This window comes from Urocitellus parryii, chromosome 3, assembly GCF_045843805.1.
Source record: "Urocitellus parryii isolate mUroPar1 chromosome 3, mUroPar1.hap1, whole genome shotgun sequence".
In the NCBI taxonomy this organism is placed as follows: domain Eukaryota; kingdom Metazoa; phylum Chordata; class Mammalia; order Rodentia; family Sciuridae; genus Urocitellus; species Urocitellus parryii.
The window spans coordinates 114,652,457-114,671,144 of NC_135533.1; the positions used below are offsets into that span (position 1 = coordinate 114,652,457).

At 57.4% G+C, this 18,688-nt stretch overlaps 1 protein-coding gene across 1 annotated transcript in view; it reads right to left on the minus strand.

The window, feature by feature from the left end:
- Myo18b (myosin XVIIIB) overlaps positions 1–18,688 on the minus strand; it is a 216,663-nt gene that overhangs the window by 24,981 nt on the left and 172,994 nt on the right. The window contains 1 exon segment of the mRNA XM_077796031.1: positions 3,193–3,323. Within this exon segment, the coding sequence (XP_077652157.1) occupies positions 3,193–3,323 (131 nt within the window).

An 18,688-nucleotide genomic window follows, 5' to 3' on the forward strand; every position in this document is an offset into this window, starting at 1 on the left:
GGGCGGGGCTTGGGACTCCTGCCCTGTTTGGTTTCCTGTTTCTGACTTTTTCCTTTTCTTTTTTTTTTTGTACCGGGCATTGGACTCAGGATCATTCCACCCCTGAGCCCCACCCCAGCCCTATTCTGTGTTTTATTTAGAGACAGGGTCTCACTGAGCTGCTCAGGGCCTCGCTATTCCTGAGGCTGGCTTGGAACTCCTGATCCTCCTGCCTTGGCCTCCTGAGCCACTTATTCATTCCTGTGTCCACAGACGGGCACACATGCATGCGCACGCTCGTACACACACACACACACACACACACACACGGAATGCAGGCCCCACAGAGGCAGATCCGTCCTGAGCTCGTCCCTGTTCCTCAGCAGCTGAGCCACAGCTGCTGAACGTGAGCTCCTGCCTGGGTTTAGGGAAGCTGCCCGATGCCCCTTCATCTGCAGGAATGATGACAAGAAGCCAGTGGAACAACTCGAGTGCCCAGGAGGGCGTCTGGCCTGCACCAGGTGCTTGGCAAGGATTCATCAAACGAATGAATGAACATGGCTGGGGGCGAGCCTCCCCGGTGCACGAGGTGCCTGCTAAGGAGTTATACTTTTTCACTTCTTATTACTCATCCGTCTCAAAGATGAAGAGACTGAGGGTCAGAGAGATGGAGTCACAGCCTCCCCAGCTCTTCCCCACCTCCGACTGCCGCTGTCCTGCCCGCTGCCCTGGCATTTCCAGGCACAGTGCCTGGTGGGCACAGTCCCTCCACGCCTTACGGCCCCTGAGCCCCACGTGAGGTCCCTTCCCGCTGGAGGAACTGTGTGGAAGTTCCAGACCCAGGAAGGTAAGTCAGAAGCCCCGCAGGGGGGAGATCTGAGGTCCCAGAGGCAGAAGAGCACGAAAGGCCGACAGGAATCTGGAGTTGAGGCTGCTTCCTGGGTCCCAGAGCTGGAACCCAGCAGAGATGCACCAGAGTGGAGGGTGCGCTGGAGGGGAGGCAGGTCTGGGGTCTCCACAGGACGAGGTGAGGGAGGTCCCCCCAGGCCCGAGGAGCTCGCCTAGAGGCAGACTCTGAAGTGACCCTCACCCTGGGTGAGAAGTCAGCCCTGCTCTCCTTCATGCCCTCTGCCGGGACCCCACACTGGGCTGCCCCTCTGCCTCTCCCACCATCCTTCGTCCTTGTCACCTTCAATTGTTACAAAAGCAAACCTCCGCTGTGCATTTGGAAAATGGCTCAAATGTCTTGCACTGGCCAGAGACCCCAGGACCCAGAGCCATTCCTTCCCCTTATCGTGAATCCAAATGCTCTGGAGTTTCCATTCACGGAACAGCCGCCCGGCACCCAGCAAGTCCCGTGGACAAAGGCTTTGTAATCGCAGGTGCAGGCTCTGTCCGATGCTGATAAAATGGCCCAGGGGGTGGTGGAGGGGGATCCTAAATGGAGTCCTGAGCTGAGAGCCACGGCAATGTCACTAGTTGCGATTTCACCTGCAGCTTGGCGGCTGTGCAAACTAGCAGGGGACAGTGATATGCTCGGAAGTCCCTTTTGCATTAAGTGAAGACTTGAGGCCACGCTCTGTCTTCAGAACACGAGGCTTCAGATCCACATGGCGTCTGCTACACTGCTGCCCAGCACAGGCATCTTTATTGGGAGAGTTGGAGGTGACAGCTCTCCATGTAGCCAGGACCAGCCCAGGACTGCAAGACTTTCTAGAATTAGGCACTGAAGCCCGGCACAGTGGTAAATGATCCAGCACCTCGGGAGGCTGAGGCAGGAGGATCGCAAGTTCAAAACCAGCCTCAGCAACAACGAGGTGCTGAGCAACTCAGTGAGACCCTGTCTCTAAATAAAATACAGAATAGGGCTGGCTCAGGGGTCAAGGTCCCTGGAGTTCAATCCCCAGTACCAGAAATTAATTAATTAATTAATCAAAATAAGGGGTTCAAAGTCTGTAACTTGTAGGAGCAAAATCTCCTGATGTGGGCTCTAACACGGCCAGGGGTGCGTGTGTGCGTCCGTTCATCCTGCAAGTTTTAGAAAATGCAAATAAACTTGGGGGAAATAGAGCAAGTCCCCGGTGTTGGAGTGTGCTTTGCGTTGGGTTGGGTTGTGTTTCTTTTTTGGTGACACAGGTCTTCCTGACAGAGGTGTCTGGTCCCTCCGGTGGCTAACCAGAGCTGGCTGCCAGCGCTCTGGGCCTCCCTTCCCGGGCCCCACCACACTGCGGCAGGAGAGCAGCCCCTGCACCCCCTGCCAGGAGGAGGCGAAGGAGGCGACGGCAGCCCTGGGTCAGGCTCTGCTACTGGGCCGTGTGCCCTTGGCCTTGAGAGCAGGGTCCTCCCAGGGACAGAAGGTGGCACCCCAAGGTCTGAGGTCTGGCCACTCGGGGTGCAGCACAACCAGCCTTGCCGAGGGAAAGACCAGGAAGGACTGTCACTTTGCAGATGAGGGGTGAGACTCAGGCAGCGTCTCATCCTGCGGGCGGCGGGTGGCCTGTGGGTGGATGGTGGCCGGTGGCTGGCGGGTGGTGGGCGATCTGCAGGCCCCTAGTGCAAAGCCAGGCACAGAAAGCCTCTCCTGCTCCCTGGGCTGCCGGGGGTGGGCTGGGGCCACGATGGGCAGCCAGATGGGAGCTGTGGTAAGGACAGCTGAGCTGGCCGGGCAGCGCCTGGGAAGACGACGCTTGGCCACCCGCAGGGTGGACGGCCTGGGGCACGGCGGGCTCTTCCACCGAGTGCTGACCCGCGGCCTGCAGCAGGAAGCACGCCATCCTCTGAGGAAGGACCCAGGCGCTGACCTTGACCTTGGGTGGCCTCCCGACCCTCGCCCTCTACATCTGCCTCTTGGAGCTGCTTCTGTGGAGCGGCCCCCCTTGGCTGCAGGAGCTCAGCTCACACTGTGTCCCCAGCACTGTCCCCCCTGACGCTAGTCCACGACGTCCTTCAGCTCCCGCAACCCCACGGGTGGGCTTCCCCTGGATCACTGTCCACCACGTGCCCTGGCCCGGGGCTCGGCAAGCCGTGCCAGATGGACTCAGGTGACCAGGAGACTCGCAGGGTAGCTCCCGCCTGTCCCCATCCCAGCGGGCCAGCCACACCTCCAGCCTGTGGGTCCCCCTGAAGCCACGGCCCCAGGCCCACTGCAGACCTGAGGCTCCTGAGGTGGCGCCCACCTGCCGTGTCCAGCCCCCACTGTCCCCGGCCCATCACCTCTCAGCATCGCTGTCGCTGGACGCCACCTCCTCCAGGGCCGCCTGCAGGTCGGCGATCCGCCGGATGGACGTCTCCAGGTCCGTCTGCAGGGTCTGCCTCACGGCGGCGAGCTCCTCCACGTACTTCTCCTGGGGACACAGAGCACAGCCCATGCTGAGCCACCCACCCCCGAGTGCTCATGGAGCCCCTGCCGGAGCCGGCCACCAGGGGCTCTGCCTGCAGAGGAGCCTGTGGGACCCCAGGACGCTCCACATCGGACAGAGGGGGTGGGTGTTTGGGGACCTCCAGCACAGCCTAGGGATGGACCTGGTGCAGCAGGGACGGTTTCCTTGCCACTCTGTCCCCTGGACGCCCCCACCTTTCTGTCCTCAGCAGCAGCAAAAGCCAAGATGGAAAACCCAGCAGCAGACCCACGGGGCTGGCACTTATGGAGGGCCTCCTGTGGCCAGCACGGCGTGCGGTGCTCCTGCCCTCACGCCCCCAACCTGCATGTGGTCATGATGATGGCTCCCATTTCACGGACGGCAACCCAGGCCTGAGGATGTGAAGCCTTAATTTGAGCGTGGTCATCTCTTAGTGCTCATTCTGCTGCTCAGTGCTCCCCGTCGCAGACCTAATCAGATTCTGTTCCGACTCTGGAGAATCTCTGACCGCCGCGGGCAGCCCGCTTCTTCCCGCTCCCTTAATGCCGTGACCCTCCGCGCAGGGTGATCTTGCCCTCACTGGGACGTTTGCCCATGTCACAACTTGGGTGCGGCTGGCATTGAGTGAATAAAATGCAGAGGGAACCTTGTGGCCCAACTGTCCCCAGCGCTGGGCCTGCCCGGGGCTAGACCCAGAATCCAGGTTCTGGAAACGAATCCCGACGGGACAAATCAAAAGGGAGGCCACGCTCTGAGCCCCCGGAGGCAGGGAGCGGTGCTGTGGACGCGGGGAGGGGCTGAGAGGCACCGTGCCCAGCACTGGCCACGGTGAGGGAAGTCACCGCGGGTCCCTTGGATGCCATGAGGCAGACCTTAACGCGAGCCCTGAGGATGGTGGCGGTGGGAAAGGCTTCTGGGAAACCAGGTGAAGCCACAGAACTGAGGACCACACGCGGACCCAGGCCACCAGGCAGCCGCACAGGGACCAGGTGCCAAGCTCATTTGCACTGTGTTAAAGGGACCCGCGCCTGATGAGGGGGGAGGGTTCACCGTCAGATCCCAGCTCCCGGGAACCACTGGCTGTGTGACTGGGAGCAGCTCGCTGCCCTCTCTGGGCCTGGAATCTATTTTTTTTTTTCTGGAACCTGAGGCCAGAGAGGGTCACTGGGGCAGGTGAGGAGCAGAGCTGAGATCGTACATCACCCTCCTGGCTCTCTGGCTCTGCAACGCCCCAGGGGAGGCTGGGAGGATGGGGCTGCTCCCTGTTACAGGGACACACTCAGCCCTCCTTGGCAGGTTGACTGCTCCGTCCTTGTCATTGTGACCGTCAAGTGACTGTGGGTCTTTTCTAATTCTGGAGAGAGAGGAAGAGGCTGTTGGCAAAGGCTGAGAAAGTCCCAGGGCCAGGCCGGGCTGCGGAGAACAGCAGGGTTCGGCGGGAAGCAGAGGCGGCCTGAGGAGGGGCCGTCCGAGTCTTCCCAGCCCTGCTCAGGTGCACCGGGCCCGTGTGGGCATCACGCAGTAGCCTCAAATGTCTGAAATTCAACCCTGAGGGAGCCTCCTGGTAAGTGGACGAGAGGGACAGAGACAAGTGCTCTGTTGCTCAATGCTGTGTGACCTTCAGCAAGTGACTCAACCTCTCTGACCCTCTGTTGTCTCATTGGTAAAAGGAGGGCGGCAATCATCCCTCCTTCAAAGGGCTTTTTGGGGAGTAAATGGACTTGGTCCAGTGGGAAGCTCGGTGAATGGTGGCATTGGTATCATTCTGTTCTCAGAGGAGGGTAAGGAGACTGGAAGGGGACATACTGTCCTTACATCATGGAGGAGACTTGCTAAGGTCACACAGCAGTCATGAGCCTGGAGGGCAGGACTCCGGCTCCAGAGCCCCGCAGAGAGAAGACAGGGGTGACAAGCAAGGGTGGCCAGGGGCATGAATCCACTGGACGGAGGGGGAGGCCAGGAACAGGGAAGCCATCCATAGACCAGGGGCAAGGACCCGGGACCTGCCACTAGCACCCACCCTCTATGGGCCCCATCTGCTGGGGCTGCATCAGACTCCACAGGATGCACAAGGAGCGGCCTGAGAGCCCAGCCGTTGTGTGGCCAGCAACCAGCAGACCCCCCGGCTTCCCTGGACACCCAGCAGAGGCTGCTGAGGGCAGAGACTGAGTCACTAAGGACAGGACGCAGCGGCCTCCCTGGGGCAGATGGAACCAGGCCCCACCAAGACCCCCGAGACCAGGGAGGAGGACACAGGAGAGGGGCCACGTGGGACACCCCCTCCTTCTTCACCCCCGCACAAGGGGCCGTGGACCCCGAGGGCTGGCCACCACTAACATGATGCCCAGGGCCCGCAGCAGAGGCCCACAGACGGACAGGTGCCCAGAGGGACACGAGGTGGTATGGACGCTGTCACAGACACGCGGCCCCCGTACAGGCTGGTGTGGGTCACGGATCCGCCGACTGTTCATCAAACATCCATCCGTCCCACGAACGTTTACTGAGCACCTACTGTGTGCCGGCTCTGGTCCAGGCCCAGCCACTGCCCCTTCTGACTGGATGGAGCTTCCTTTGCTGCAGGGACCTGATCCACCCTGACCCTGCGGCGTCTGGTGCACAGCAGGCACCCGGCTAGGACGGGGGATGGACGGACAGACAGACACTCGCTGATGCGTGACCCGGAACGCACATTCCCTGAGCCCAGGCTGCTCCCCCAGAAGCGCCAGGCATCGAGGTGGCCGCGCGGGAAGCGTTTTGTATGATAATTAATGAGTGCAATTAAGCCGTCTCCTCTCATGATGTTCAATTAGGTTAACATTTAGAGCCGTTGTTTGTTTGTCTCTCCGCCCTGAGCCTGTCTGTCTCCGAGGCCCGCTGCCGTCTGCAAGCGCAGGACACTCACCCAGGTCAGTGTCCGTGGCCCTGGCCCCCCACCCCGCCGGGCTCTCCAGGTTCATGTCACCCAGGCCACGATATTTACCCCACAGATCAGTGGATCTCAGAGACGCTCGGCCCCTGGGGGAAATGCACTGTTATTTTTTCTGATTCATTAAAGATGAGCAGAGCCTCCTGGTCCCGCCCGGGCAGTGGCCAGGGCTCACAGACTATGACAGCAAGCACCAGCGTCCGGCACCCGCCTTCATAAACAGGAAGCATCTACTGATCAGCGTGTGTGACTGGCCATCGGCCATCCCCCTCCTTCACCTCAGAACACAGACCTGGATCTGCACCGTCTAAAGGACCACCTGCTCCCCGCCCCCGCACACCTTGGTGACAACACATGGAGTCTGTCCTCTTGCTTAATAAAGGAGCGAACGCGCACAACGCATGTCGTAGAGCTCACAAATGAACGTGCCTGTTCACACTCCTCCCATCCACAGGGCTCTGCTACTCGGTGAGAACATCTCATCTCACTTCATGGTCATGAGAGCCCTTGGAGCCAGGTGCCAGGGAGAGAAAGAGTGAAGCGGTGGCAATGGTGACTTCTCTCGATCACAAGATCCTCACTTTCCCCTTCTTCATTTCTCCAGAAATTCTGCACAGGATGTGAATCCACTTTATCACCAGAGTCAAACCCACGGAGCCTCGTTCCTCTCACACCAGGGTCCACGATCCCGGCGTCCACCTGCTCCGTGTCGAGAGGCATCTGTCCCTCACTGTCCCCGTCCACTGAGGAGCAGGCTGAGGCTCAGGGCTAGGCCACTGCCTCTAGCTGCCCCTGCTCCCTCGGGGGAAGCCTGCGGCTCTGGAGGTGCAGGAGTCGTGCCAGAAAGCAAGGCCCTAAGGAACTGTCACTCTTCCTTCAAATTGTCCCAGGGCCACCTGCCTGGGAGAAAAGAGGCTGTTGGGGAAATCGGGGGCCCATGGATGGTGTCCTGGTGGGGGCCCCGAAGCCACCTGCAGTGGAACGCATGAGAACCAGGACACAGCGTCCAGTCCCCCTGGGGAAAGGGAGGAGCTGGGGGGGGGGGCTCAGAAAACCCTCAAGGTCTGCGCAGATCCTCTTAGAAGGACAGGAACAGCCCGACTCCCGGCAGGAGCAAAGGTGGGGCCCGTGGTCATCGCTGTGTGAGGTCTTCTGTCCATAATCGTCCTGCCAACTCACTGTTTTATTCTATTTTTATGATCTTATAATGGACACGGAGCCTCGGCAAAGATCCTGGTGGAGTCCGTTTTCAGCTGCTATAATAGAACACCTGGGACAGGATGATTTATATGGAAAAGAAGTTTCCTTTGGCTCAGGGTCTGGAAGTCGTCGAGCCCAGCACAGCATCCACTTGGCTTCTGGTGATGCCAAGAGCTGTTCGACATGTGGCAGAAAGATGGAAAAGCAGAAGGGGAGAGGACATGTGTGGCAGAGTGCCCAGGTTCAAGGGAGCAAGGGCAGGGGCCAGGTGCTTTGTGACAACCCCCTATGTATTTATTTATTTATTTGTACCAGGGACGGAACCCAGGAGTGCTTCACCCCTGAGCCACATCCCCAGCCCTTTTCTTATTTTTTGACAGGGTCTTGCTAAGTTGCTTAGCACCTGTCTAAATCGCTGAGGCTGTCCTCTAAGTTGCGATCCTCCTGCCTCAGCCTCCCGAGTCACTGGAATTACAGGTGTGTGCCACCACGCCCAGCCTGACAACCTACCCTAAAGGTAACCAATAAGGTCCCCCAAGGGTATGAGTTCATTCCCACAAAAAAAGCCATCAATCACCCATCGCCTCTGACAGGTCTCATCACCTCTCCCAGACCCTGGGCACGCACCCTCCATATGAGTTTTGGGGGGGACGAGCCAGATTGAAACCTTGGCAGAGCCCAAGACACACAGCAGTGGGCGGGCGGCAGGGTCAGGGCAAGGCTTGGCGACTCCCACAGCCCCTTCCCTCTTCCCCATGCCGCTGTGGAGCCAGTCCCTGCTCAGACCAGGCCGCCCGGGTCAGAGGCTCTTCTCTGAACTGCCAAGGTGGGTACCTGAACCGGCGCAGCCCTGTGCCCTGTGCCAGCCTCCACCGGAACCCCCACCCTCCGGCCTGGGATGAGCCCTATCCTCCGGGGAATCCCTTCCAAACCCTCAAAGAAGAGCAAGACGGCCCCCACTTACCAGGGTCCCACTCAGGACTTTTTGACCTTGTGACGGAGCCCCACCCACACAAGGCCATGGGAGCTGTGCTTCACATCTGAATGTGGATCTTCTCCAAAATACGCTCTCTCCCGACGCTGGCCAGCACCCGTGAACCGCAGCTCCCGGGAGCCCCACCGTCACAAGGGGACGGCCCGCGCCCTCCAGCAGGCAAGCTGATGAGCGACGGGGTCAGGGGAGGCTGTACTTGGCGACTTTCTGACTGACAGTGGGAGAATCGGGAGGGACCCCAACATTAAGTCAAGAAACACCCATCTTTGCTGGTTGTTTGATGAGGGCGCCGAGAAACCAGGTGACGTCATCACACTGACAAGCTGACCCTGAACTTGGCAGGAAAGGGGGTGGGGAGAGATGCGCACGGTTGGCTTTAGAATGAGCCCGTGGGGACCGCAAAGGCCACCCACCCTTTCCTATTCCCAGTTCCTCTGCGGTCAAGATGACAGCATTATTCCCTAACAGGTCACAGCCAGGAACAGAGGGAGCCAGGTGCCGCCGCCGGCGTGCCCAACTCAGCGGCCCCGTCTCAGTCCACAGAGAACGTTCCCATGTCCTTCCTCCTTAGCAAAATCGGAAACTATGACGCCAACAGGAATCGCTTCATGAGGACGACCTCATTTCTCCAGAAAATGAAGTCTGAGAATCTCACACTGGGTCGTCGGAGCTGAAAGGATCTTACATCCTGCCCAAGAGCCATGGGTCAGGAGAACAGGGGCCGCTCCAGGCTTTCAACCCAGGGGATTCAATGCAGGAGCTTCATTGCCAGCGGATGGAGACACAGGGCTTGAGGAAGCGCCTTTGTCAAAAGCAGTGGATCCTCTTCACTGGGGCCTGCAGATGCCCCCGGGGACCACGGGTGAGGCTTGGCGTCTCTGCCTTCCCCTGGCCCCTGGCTGTGATCATCTTACCCTGAGGCCTGCCCAGCTCCCCACGTGGACATGCTAGTCCTTCAGGGAGCTCCCTCCCAGCTCTAGCAACACGGGGTTTATGAGCCCCCAGCTGACCTGGCCTCTCTCGTCCCCCTTCAAGACAAGACAACACTTGCAGGGACCTCAACTCTCAGCTTTTTACAGCATCCCACAGCTGTGCCCAGAGGGCCTCCGTCCTTGTCCTGCACCATCCACAGACAGCTGGACCCACAAGGAGACTCCTTTACATCATCGCTGCCTTCCAGGGCAGGATCTCTCAGACACCCCCACAATGTCACTTCCTGCCAAGGTCCAGCAGAGCAGAGGAGGGATGAGAAGAACCTGAGCAGGAACAGGTAAACCAGGGGCACAGAGCGCGGAGCACCCACAATCCAGCCAGGTCCCTTCTGGAGGCTGCAAGGTGACATCTCAGTTTGGAAGCGTTCATCACACTGTTCACTGAGAAGATCAGCGCACCTTCCATGTATTGTTATTTGAAAGAAAAAATCATGAGACTTCCAGAATTTTGATTTTCAAGCACTGAACGATCCCTACCCCGTATTCATTACCAATTCCTGCCTAACAAATTACTTCCACACCAAGAGCTTTGAGATCGCAAATATTTATTCTCTCTGATGGTTTTCTTTTCTTTTCTAGTTTTTGGTACAGGGGATTGAATTCAGGGGCCCTCCACCACAGAGCTCCATCCCCAGCCCGATTCTGTATTTTATTTAATGGAGTCAGGGTCTCACTGAGTTGCTCAGGGCCTCGCTTTTGCTGAGGCTGGCTTTGAACTCACATCCCCCTGCCTCAGCCTCCCAAGTTGCTGGGATGACAGGCACGCATCCCGCGCCCAGCCTCCCGCTGTTTCCTGGGTTGGGAATTCGGTAGTCTCTTAGTTGGGTGGTTCTGGTTGAAGAGAGGCCTCTCAAGGATGTCAGCTCAGGAACATGGAATGTGTGAACCCCTCATGGCAAAAGGCGTCATGATCCTGGGTTATCCAGGTGGGCCCTAAATGCAGTCACAAGGGTCCTTACAGGAGGGAGGTGGAGGGCCTAGAGTGTTGGAAGCAGAGACTGGAGAAACACAGCCAGGAGCCAAGATAGGCCTGCTGCCTCTGGAACCTAGAAGAGGCAAGGAAAGGATAGTCCCCTGGGACCTCCAGAGGCTTACACCTTGATTCTGAACCCCCAGGACACATTTGAGACTTCTGACCTCTCTAACTGTGGAAGAATACACTTCTGTTATTTTAAGATCCTGTGTGATTACTTGTTACAGCAGCAGCAGGAAACTCATTCAGGATCCCTGGTGATGATGTCAGGTTATGGCCTCTGAAACATTGAGTGAGGCTGGGGGAGTCTCCTTTTTAGAGAGACCCTGGTTGTTGTCTGGAGGGCTCAGTTCTGCCTCGGGGGACCTCCATGGGGCTGCCTGAGCATACTTGTGACATGGCCGATCGTTTTCCCCAGAGCCAGGGATCCGAGAGAGAACCCAGCAGAAGTCAGATGTCTGTTCCACAAGCCAACCTCAGAAAGGACATGCCATTCTGCTGACATAATGGACAGGTCACCCAGACCAGCCTGGGGGGTACCTGAGAGATCACTGGGAACCCCGTCAAACATCCGTTCTTCACATTTAGACCCTCGCTGTGGACCCCTCACCCATAAAGGAAAAACCCCATCGTTCCCTGAAGGTTTCTCCCTTTCCAGGAACACATTTCTGGTTGCACTATGTTCTCAGATAAGACAGGTTAAAATCCCATCCCTCCTTCATACCTCAGGACAGAACTGCACTTAGTCTTGACAGAGGTGATTAAGTTAAAACAGAGTCACAGAATAGTCCCCAGTCCAAGATGACTGTGATCCTCAGAGGAAGGGGGATTCTGACACTGAGGCACAGGTAGAGAGAGGACCATGTGAGAAACAACGTCCCGTGCTGTATCTACAAGCCGAGGCACACAGAGACTGCTGGCAAAGCACCAGAGGCCAGGTGTCAGCCATGGCCAGAGATGTTTCTTCTCCTGAGCCTTCAAACGGAGCTGACCTGGCTGCCATCTTGATTTTTTTAGACTTCAGGCCTCTAGAACTGGAAGACAATACATTTCTGCTATTTTAAGTCATCCAGTTTGTGGCACTTTGTTATAGCACCTGTAGAAAACTAACACAATATCACACGCTCTTTTCTGTATCTTTGAAAATCCATTATTTTACTCTGGTTTTTTCCTAATAGAGTCCACAAAGTGGGATTAAACATTAAAAACCTTAAAATTCACCCCAGAGTCAGGTACCTGGGGACACCCACTCTTGATGTATATATTGGAGTATTTCTATCTGGCGTCCATTCCTGCCAATGGTTTTCTACTAAAGGCAGCATGGAGTTACCCGGGCAGACAAGCAGGCACCCTGTACCACCCGACTCCCTGCCTCCTTAGGTTGAGGCAAAAGGAAGAGCTAGGGGCTGCGGGCATCTGCGGGCCATCTCTCCTCTCTCTTCTTAGATTTCAAGCTGATTATTTAAAAATGCCCCCAGCTGCTGCCTGAAGGCCTTCGTGGCTTCCTGGATGGTCAGCAGGGAGGGACTGCAGTTCTTTAAGATCCAGATGGCAGACATCTTGTCAACACCAGTCAGAGCAGTCCTCTCATCCTCCAGGCACGCACACGCTCCACGGCGTCCAGGCACCTGGGGCCCAAACTGAGGTTCACGGCAGGCAGCCAAGAACGAGAACTGCCCCCCCCCCCACCGTGACTGGGGTGCTCAGCCACCGAGCTCCACCCCAGCCCTTTTTATTTTTATTTTGAAACAGGGTCTCATTAAATTGCTGAGGCTGGCCTTGAACTTGTGATCCTCCTGCCTCAGCCTCCCAAGTAGATGGGGTAACAGGTGTGTGCCATGGCACCCCACTCTTTTCACCCACTTTTTTTTGGGGGGTGTACCGGGGATTGAGCTCAGGGGCACTTGACCACTGAGCCACGTCCCAGTCCTATTTTGTATTTTATTTAGAGACAGGGCTCCCTGAGTTGCTCAGCACCTCACTCTGGCTGAGGCTGGCCTTGAACTTGCGATCCTCCTGCCTCAGCCTCCTGAGTGGCTGATGGTGAGGAGGACTCTTTGTACTTGATTCTTGGGGTCTCAAGTCTCCCCTGCTGGGTGGGGAGGCAAGGAGGGCACAGCCTCTTGAGGACTGTCACCCGGAAGGGGAATGTAGCTGAGGGTTTTCAGGCCATTAATGGGGGACAGGAGGGGACTTCAAGACACTAGTGAATGACTCTCCTGGGCCTTTGAGTCCCAGGGTGTACAAAGTCAACCCAGCACCTCTGTCACTTCCCTTAGGACTCGAAGTATTCCCAGTTCAAAATCCCCTCCCGCCTATGATTTCTGCTTTGAATCTTCAGAAAGGGGAGAGGGGACGCTGCTGCTGGCCCCCACCCTCCCCAGAGGTGACCCACCACGGGCAGAGGCCTCCAGAAACCCCCGCTGCGCCCACACACCCTGACCAGGGGTGCACTCCAGCCCCCTCAGCCCCGGGCGCCCACAGTCACCCACCCACTCGCCGACTGTGACAGAGAAAGAAGGCTTTTCATCTTCCTGCTGAGACACAGAGATGACATGTCTGCGCCACCCAGTTCTCCTGAGCCGGGAGTAATTACATCAATATAATCAAGTCTCAAATGGAAGAATGATCTGTCCTACACACACCGACAGGACTTCCCACACCGGGGCCAGGGTTCCGGCGGGTAATTACCAGGCCACCTTTGACACGGCTTATTCCAATCTAAATGGAAATTCAGTTTGCACTTGCTCTCGCCGCCCCTGTGACGGGAGGAGCAGGAGCAGGAGACTTGAAACTCCCCCAGTGGACACTGGGCTGGGATCCAGAGACCGTGGGCAGGAGAACCACGGATGACCGGTCCCCTCCCGGGGCCTCGGGGACTCCCTAGCATCAATACATGGGGCTCGTCTCTGTCCCCTCATGAATTGGGCCTTCCTGACACCCCTAGAGGCCCCCCACCAGCCTGTCCTCCAATCCCTAGGGCACAAGCACCCGAGGACCAACTTCCCATCTGACCACGACACTCCCCCCGCTCAAAGCCCCTAGTGGCTCCTCATTTCCCACAGTCCACACTCCGAAGCCGACGTCCAAGGTTCTTCTCTTTCCACTGCCCACGCCCTGTCCCCCACCTACCAGTAAACCCCTGTCTGCCGGTTCCTAGCCTGCCGTGGGCTCCGTGTCCTGCAGCTGTTATCCAGAATGCCCTCTCCTGCCTGCCCTCTGTCTCACTAGTGAACTCCTATCCATCCCACAAGACCCACTCCAGAATCGCCCTCTCTGGCTCCTTGCACAGAATTTGGCTCTTTTACTTCTGTGCCCCCAGATGTGTATGAGCCGTGGGGATGATCGTCTGTCCATTCAGTTGGAATTACTGTCCAATTTCCAGTCCCGTGCACACGAGGTCCTTATGCAGAGGGCCCTACTCAGCCATATATCTCATGTGCCTTCAGCCATAGCTGGAACTTGACATTTCAGCTTTCAGTTCTTCCAGATTCTTCTAAATCCACACGTGTGCAGCGTACATCTGGCCTTCCAAGTGTGGCCTCTGCTCACAGAGAGGCGGGCTGGCCACCCAGCTCCACGGCTTCCCGAGGGACCCCAGGCATGTCCTGCTTCCTGCCTGGCCCTCGGTTTTCTCTCCTGTGGGTGGGAGCAGTGACCGTGACCCTGGGCCGGGGAGGGTGGAGTCGGCGTGGAAAGATCTCCAGGCGCCACACAGAACACAGCAAGTGCGCCCCCAAACCAGCCCTCCTTCCCGTTCAGGAGCCCCTGGGTGGCAGCTTCAGAATGGGTAAGTATGGGGGCCTCCTCGGTGGTGTCACCCCTCTCCCCGGGGACTCTCCACTCGGGCACCTGGCGCACTCTGTCTCACCCCAGTGACAACACTATTTTAATGTCTCCACACAGTCCGTCCCAAAGTCCTTCTTGTCTCTTCGGCACCCCAGACAAACCCACACGGTGTCCCGCTCCCTCGCTGTCAGGAGGACACACCCCAGAATCGGTACGACCAACCCTGCCATGCGCCAGGCCCCGGCCACCGTGGGCACCGCAGCCCCCATGCGGGGGTCTCGTCCCAACCAACCTGCCTGAAGTCGAAGATATCGTAAGCTGGGACCGCCTGGGGACACCTCACCTAGGAACATCACAGCCCAGCTTCCCAGTGCACAGTGTCCCCTGTGTCCTCTCCGGATCCCGGGGCCCCTGGGAGCTGACCCTGCGGAGGGGGAGGACGCCCGGGAAGCGTCCAGATTCAAAGTCCCAGACGCGGCTCCTGCTGGGTGTGCGGAGCCCTCGGGCATCGCACGGGCACCAGAAAGTCCAGTCGTAAGCTGGGGACTGTCCAAGGCTTGGACGCACCCCCGGGGGACCTGCTGAGGGCCGGCAGACACAGCCACACACACAGGGGTCTGGAAGCCTCCCCTGGGGGAGACCCGAACCTCCGTCTAGAAGCCAGCGCCATCCGCCCTGAGGCCCGGCACCCAGGACCTCCTCCCGGACGCCACAGCAGGTCCACTCCTCGCCTCATGGCATGAGGTGTGTCACAGCCAGGCCCCCCGTGACGTGATCTCGGAGCCACGTGGGCATGGAGGTGCGTCGCATCCCCCCACGTGCCCGGGGTGATGCTGGTGTTTCCTGGCTCCAAGGTCACGGGGAGTGACAGCTAGGCCACCCAGGTCTGGCAGGTACACGTCACCAGGTTTGGACAAGGAAGAAATGGCCTGAGGCTGTCCTCCTCAGATGGTATGTCCCTCGTTAAGGGACACATGACAACGTATCACACAGCCTCCTGCCTCTTTTCGTCACAACAGAGGCGTCACCAGTGTTCGCGACAAGCCAGGCAGCGTTCACGGTGGTGGTGGGCTGAGGCAGACCTCCCCTCTGCGGTCTCGGATCCTGACGTGTCCCCCAGGAGGAGATTGGGGAGCACACGGAACGGAGCTGCTGGCTCTGGCCCTCAGTGACAGACCCCGGTCCTCCCCAGGCCTGGACCAGAGATGCTGCTCTATGGCTGAGAATGGGGCGGAGGTGGCCGCCTCAGGGGACACCGCTGCTAAACAGCAGCAGGAACTGCAGAAGTCGCGGCCATCACAAGGACCGGGAATGAGTGTGGCTTCTGGAGTGAGAGGGTGTTGCCGAGTTCCCAGCTCCACCGCCACCTCTGCCCATCCTGGGAGTCCCACCCGAGACTGGACGCAGAGCGGACGTTTCTGGAAGCGGAGGTTCTTACCGAGTCGTGGACACATCTTAGTGGGATTGGCTCAAATGCCCACTGATTCCTCTCATTCAAGGACACTTAGTGGCTCCAGAGAGAGGCTTGGGGTATTTTTATTTCCTGGGCCCAATGATATTGAACTGGAGAGTGAGGTTTCTCAACCTTGATGTGATGGCGCCAGGGACCAGATTGCCCTGTGCTGGGGGCGGCAGGGAGACCCGCCCAGGGCAGCTCAGAACGCCAAGAAGCATCCCTCACCTCTGCCACCAGACCCCAGCAGCACCCCTCCCCTGCTAACCCCCCAATGTCTCCAGATGCTCATGGGGCAAAACCACCCCAGAGGAGAGCCAGGCTAAAGGCGGAAGAGTAGATGGGGACTTTATTTTAGAAACGACACACACTCTGGAGTCAGACAGATGTGAATTCCAATCCTGGACCAACCCTTCCTGCTGTGTGACCACATCTGCAGAATATAAACCTCCCCGTTCCGTGAGGAGGAGGGTCTGCAATAAGGAGAGGGCCAGGTGAGGTGACACACTCCTGTTATCCCAGCGGTTAGGGAGGCTGAGGCAGGAGGATCGTGAGTTCAAATCCAGCCTCAGCCACAGCGAGGCCCTGAGCAGCTCAGTGAGACCCTGTCTCTAAATAAAATTCAAAACAGGGCTGGGGGTGGGGCTCAGTGGTGGAGTGACCCTGGGTTCAATCCCCAGTACCCCCCCACCCAAAAGGAGACAGGACAATAGGGGACTGACTGTGCTCAGTGGGGTCCCTGGACTAGCCTCATCACGTCACCTAGCCATCTGTTAGAAATGCAGACTCTCAGGCCTGGCCCGCAGCTCTGAGACAGAACCTAGATGACACCCAGGTGATCTGTGAGCAGGTGACGGTGGAGAATTACGGCAGCCTCCTGGTTAAGAGCAGAGGCTCTGGAGTCCAAGGACGGAACACGCTCCCTGGTGCCCGTAATCGTCCTGGGCCACCTGGCCTTGGGCCACCTCTCGGGAGCCTCTGTTTCTGACAGACAGAAGACAGCGCCTTGACCCCAGGTTGAAAGTGCAGATTTAATCAGGGGGTGGCTGGCGGGCGCCTGCGCAGGGCTGAGCGCTCAGGGCACGTGCAGTCCCTGTGAGCTCTCGCATGGCTCTCGCCCCTCCTTCCAGGGGCTTCCTGGTCCAGGACATTAGGAGCCGGGCTCACGCAGTGGGACATAAAGACGTCGAAGCCACCTCCATGCACTTCTGTGATCTTCTTCTTGATGGAGTCTTACATTAGAACAGCCACTTGGCCACTCACGGTCCATTTATCCATTTATTGACTCAGCGGGGAAGAAAAACAACTGCTCGCGGTGCGCGCTCTCCCTCCTCCCCCGCATCTCAAGGTTATGGCTGGGCGCGTGCCTTTTCCATGAACAGCCTCATCAGATTTGCCTTGCAGCTGGGGCCCGCGGGGCGGCTCACGCGGTTTATCAATCCCGCCCTCCCCATGCTCAGGAGCACTTCCCAGGCCTGATGGAGGGTCTGGCTCAGGGGCTGACCAGCGCTCTGGATTCGCACGGCCTCTGATTATTTTCCTTTAGCTCTGGGATACGGCTCTTCTACTCCCCCTGTGCCAGGGAAGACTTTATGGGACCCCCTTTCCCCTGATGTACTCTCTGGAGGCCAGGGGCCATCCTGGGAGAGACAGAGTCTGAATCAGCAAAACTGGCCTTCAGCTGATTCCCATGTTTGAATAGGACCCTTTGGAACAGCTGGGGGCAGGTCTTTGCATTTCCCATGCAAACACAAGTGCTTGGTGGGGACCATTTTGGTTTTATGTTTCGACAGGATCTACCATAGTCCATGGGTCAGATCTGGCCTGCCGCCTGCTTTGATAAAGTTTTATTGGAACACAACTACTGATTTATGCATTACCTATGGCTACTTTCAAGCTTTAACAACAGAATTCAGAGGTTGAGAGAGACTCCATGGTCCATGAGACTGGAAATATTGACTATCTTGTGCTTTGTAGAAAAAAATTACTGGTCCAAAATTCTAAAGTTCTAAATTCGGCAGCAATGAGCATTTACCATTCTAAAAAGTATAGATTTCAGCTGGGTGCGGTGACCCATGCCTATAATCCCAGTGGCTCAGGAGGCTGAGGCAGGAGGATCGTGAGTTCAAAGTCAGCCTCAACAAAAGTGAGGTGCTAAGCAACTCAGCAAGACCCTGTCTCTAAATAAGTACAAAATAGGGCTGGGGATGTGGCTCAGTGGTCGGGTACCCCTGGGTTCAGTCCCCAGTACTGCCCTGTCCCGCAATAAAGGAAGTATGGATTTCAACATTCCATACTTCTCTTCAGTTGAGCCACAGGAAATCAACTAAATCCAACTGTACTTGACCTACATAAACATCAGATTCATAGCACTCAGCTTAAGAGTTTACTACTTTGTGTGTCTAAGTGATTTAAGATTCTCTCCTTCCTAATATTTCTTGGTTTGGATATTCTAAGGCCTTATAGGTCAAAATTCTGGGATGGGATCATCCCAACTGCTAAGACTCCATGGTCTGAATCCTGAGCAGCCGTGTGGACAACCAGGAGATGCTGCTGTGGGACGGGAGGGGAGGCATGGAAGTTAATTAGCACAAGGAAATGAGTTTAGCTCATGAATTTTTTTTTTAATGCACATTGTTGGAACCCGATGGGAAAATGAAATACAGACAGGAGACAATGTTTCCATCCCTGCCACCCCTAGACTAAAGCACAAGTGGGATGTGACCCAAAGGAGCTGAGGGGCCAAATAAGGCTGTGTTGAGCAGGTATTGGCTGCTCCAGAAACAGGCTACCCACTTTAGGTCCCTGATACCATGATACGGGAGCAAAGAAGGAACCAGAAATGAGGGGCATGTGGCGTAGCGAGCTCCGCCCTGGGGAGAAGTCCGGGAGGGAACTGTCAGTAAGACAGAAACAAAGGGGAAGAATGTGGACCAGACTCTGACTGTGCCTGCCGGAGACTGTGCTTGCAATCCAATATGGCGGCCACCTGTGGCTGTGGAGCACCTGGTGTGTGGTCAGTG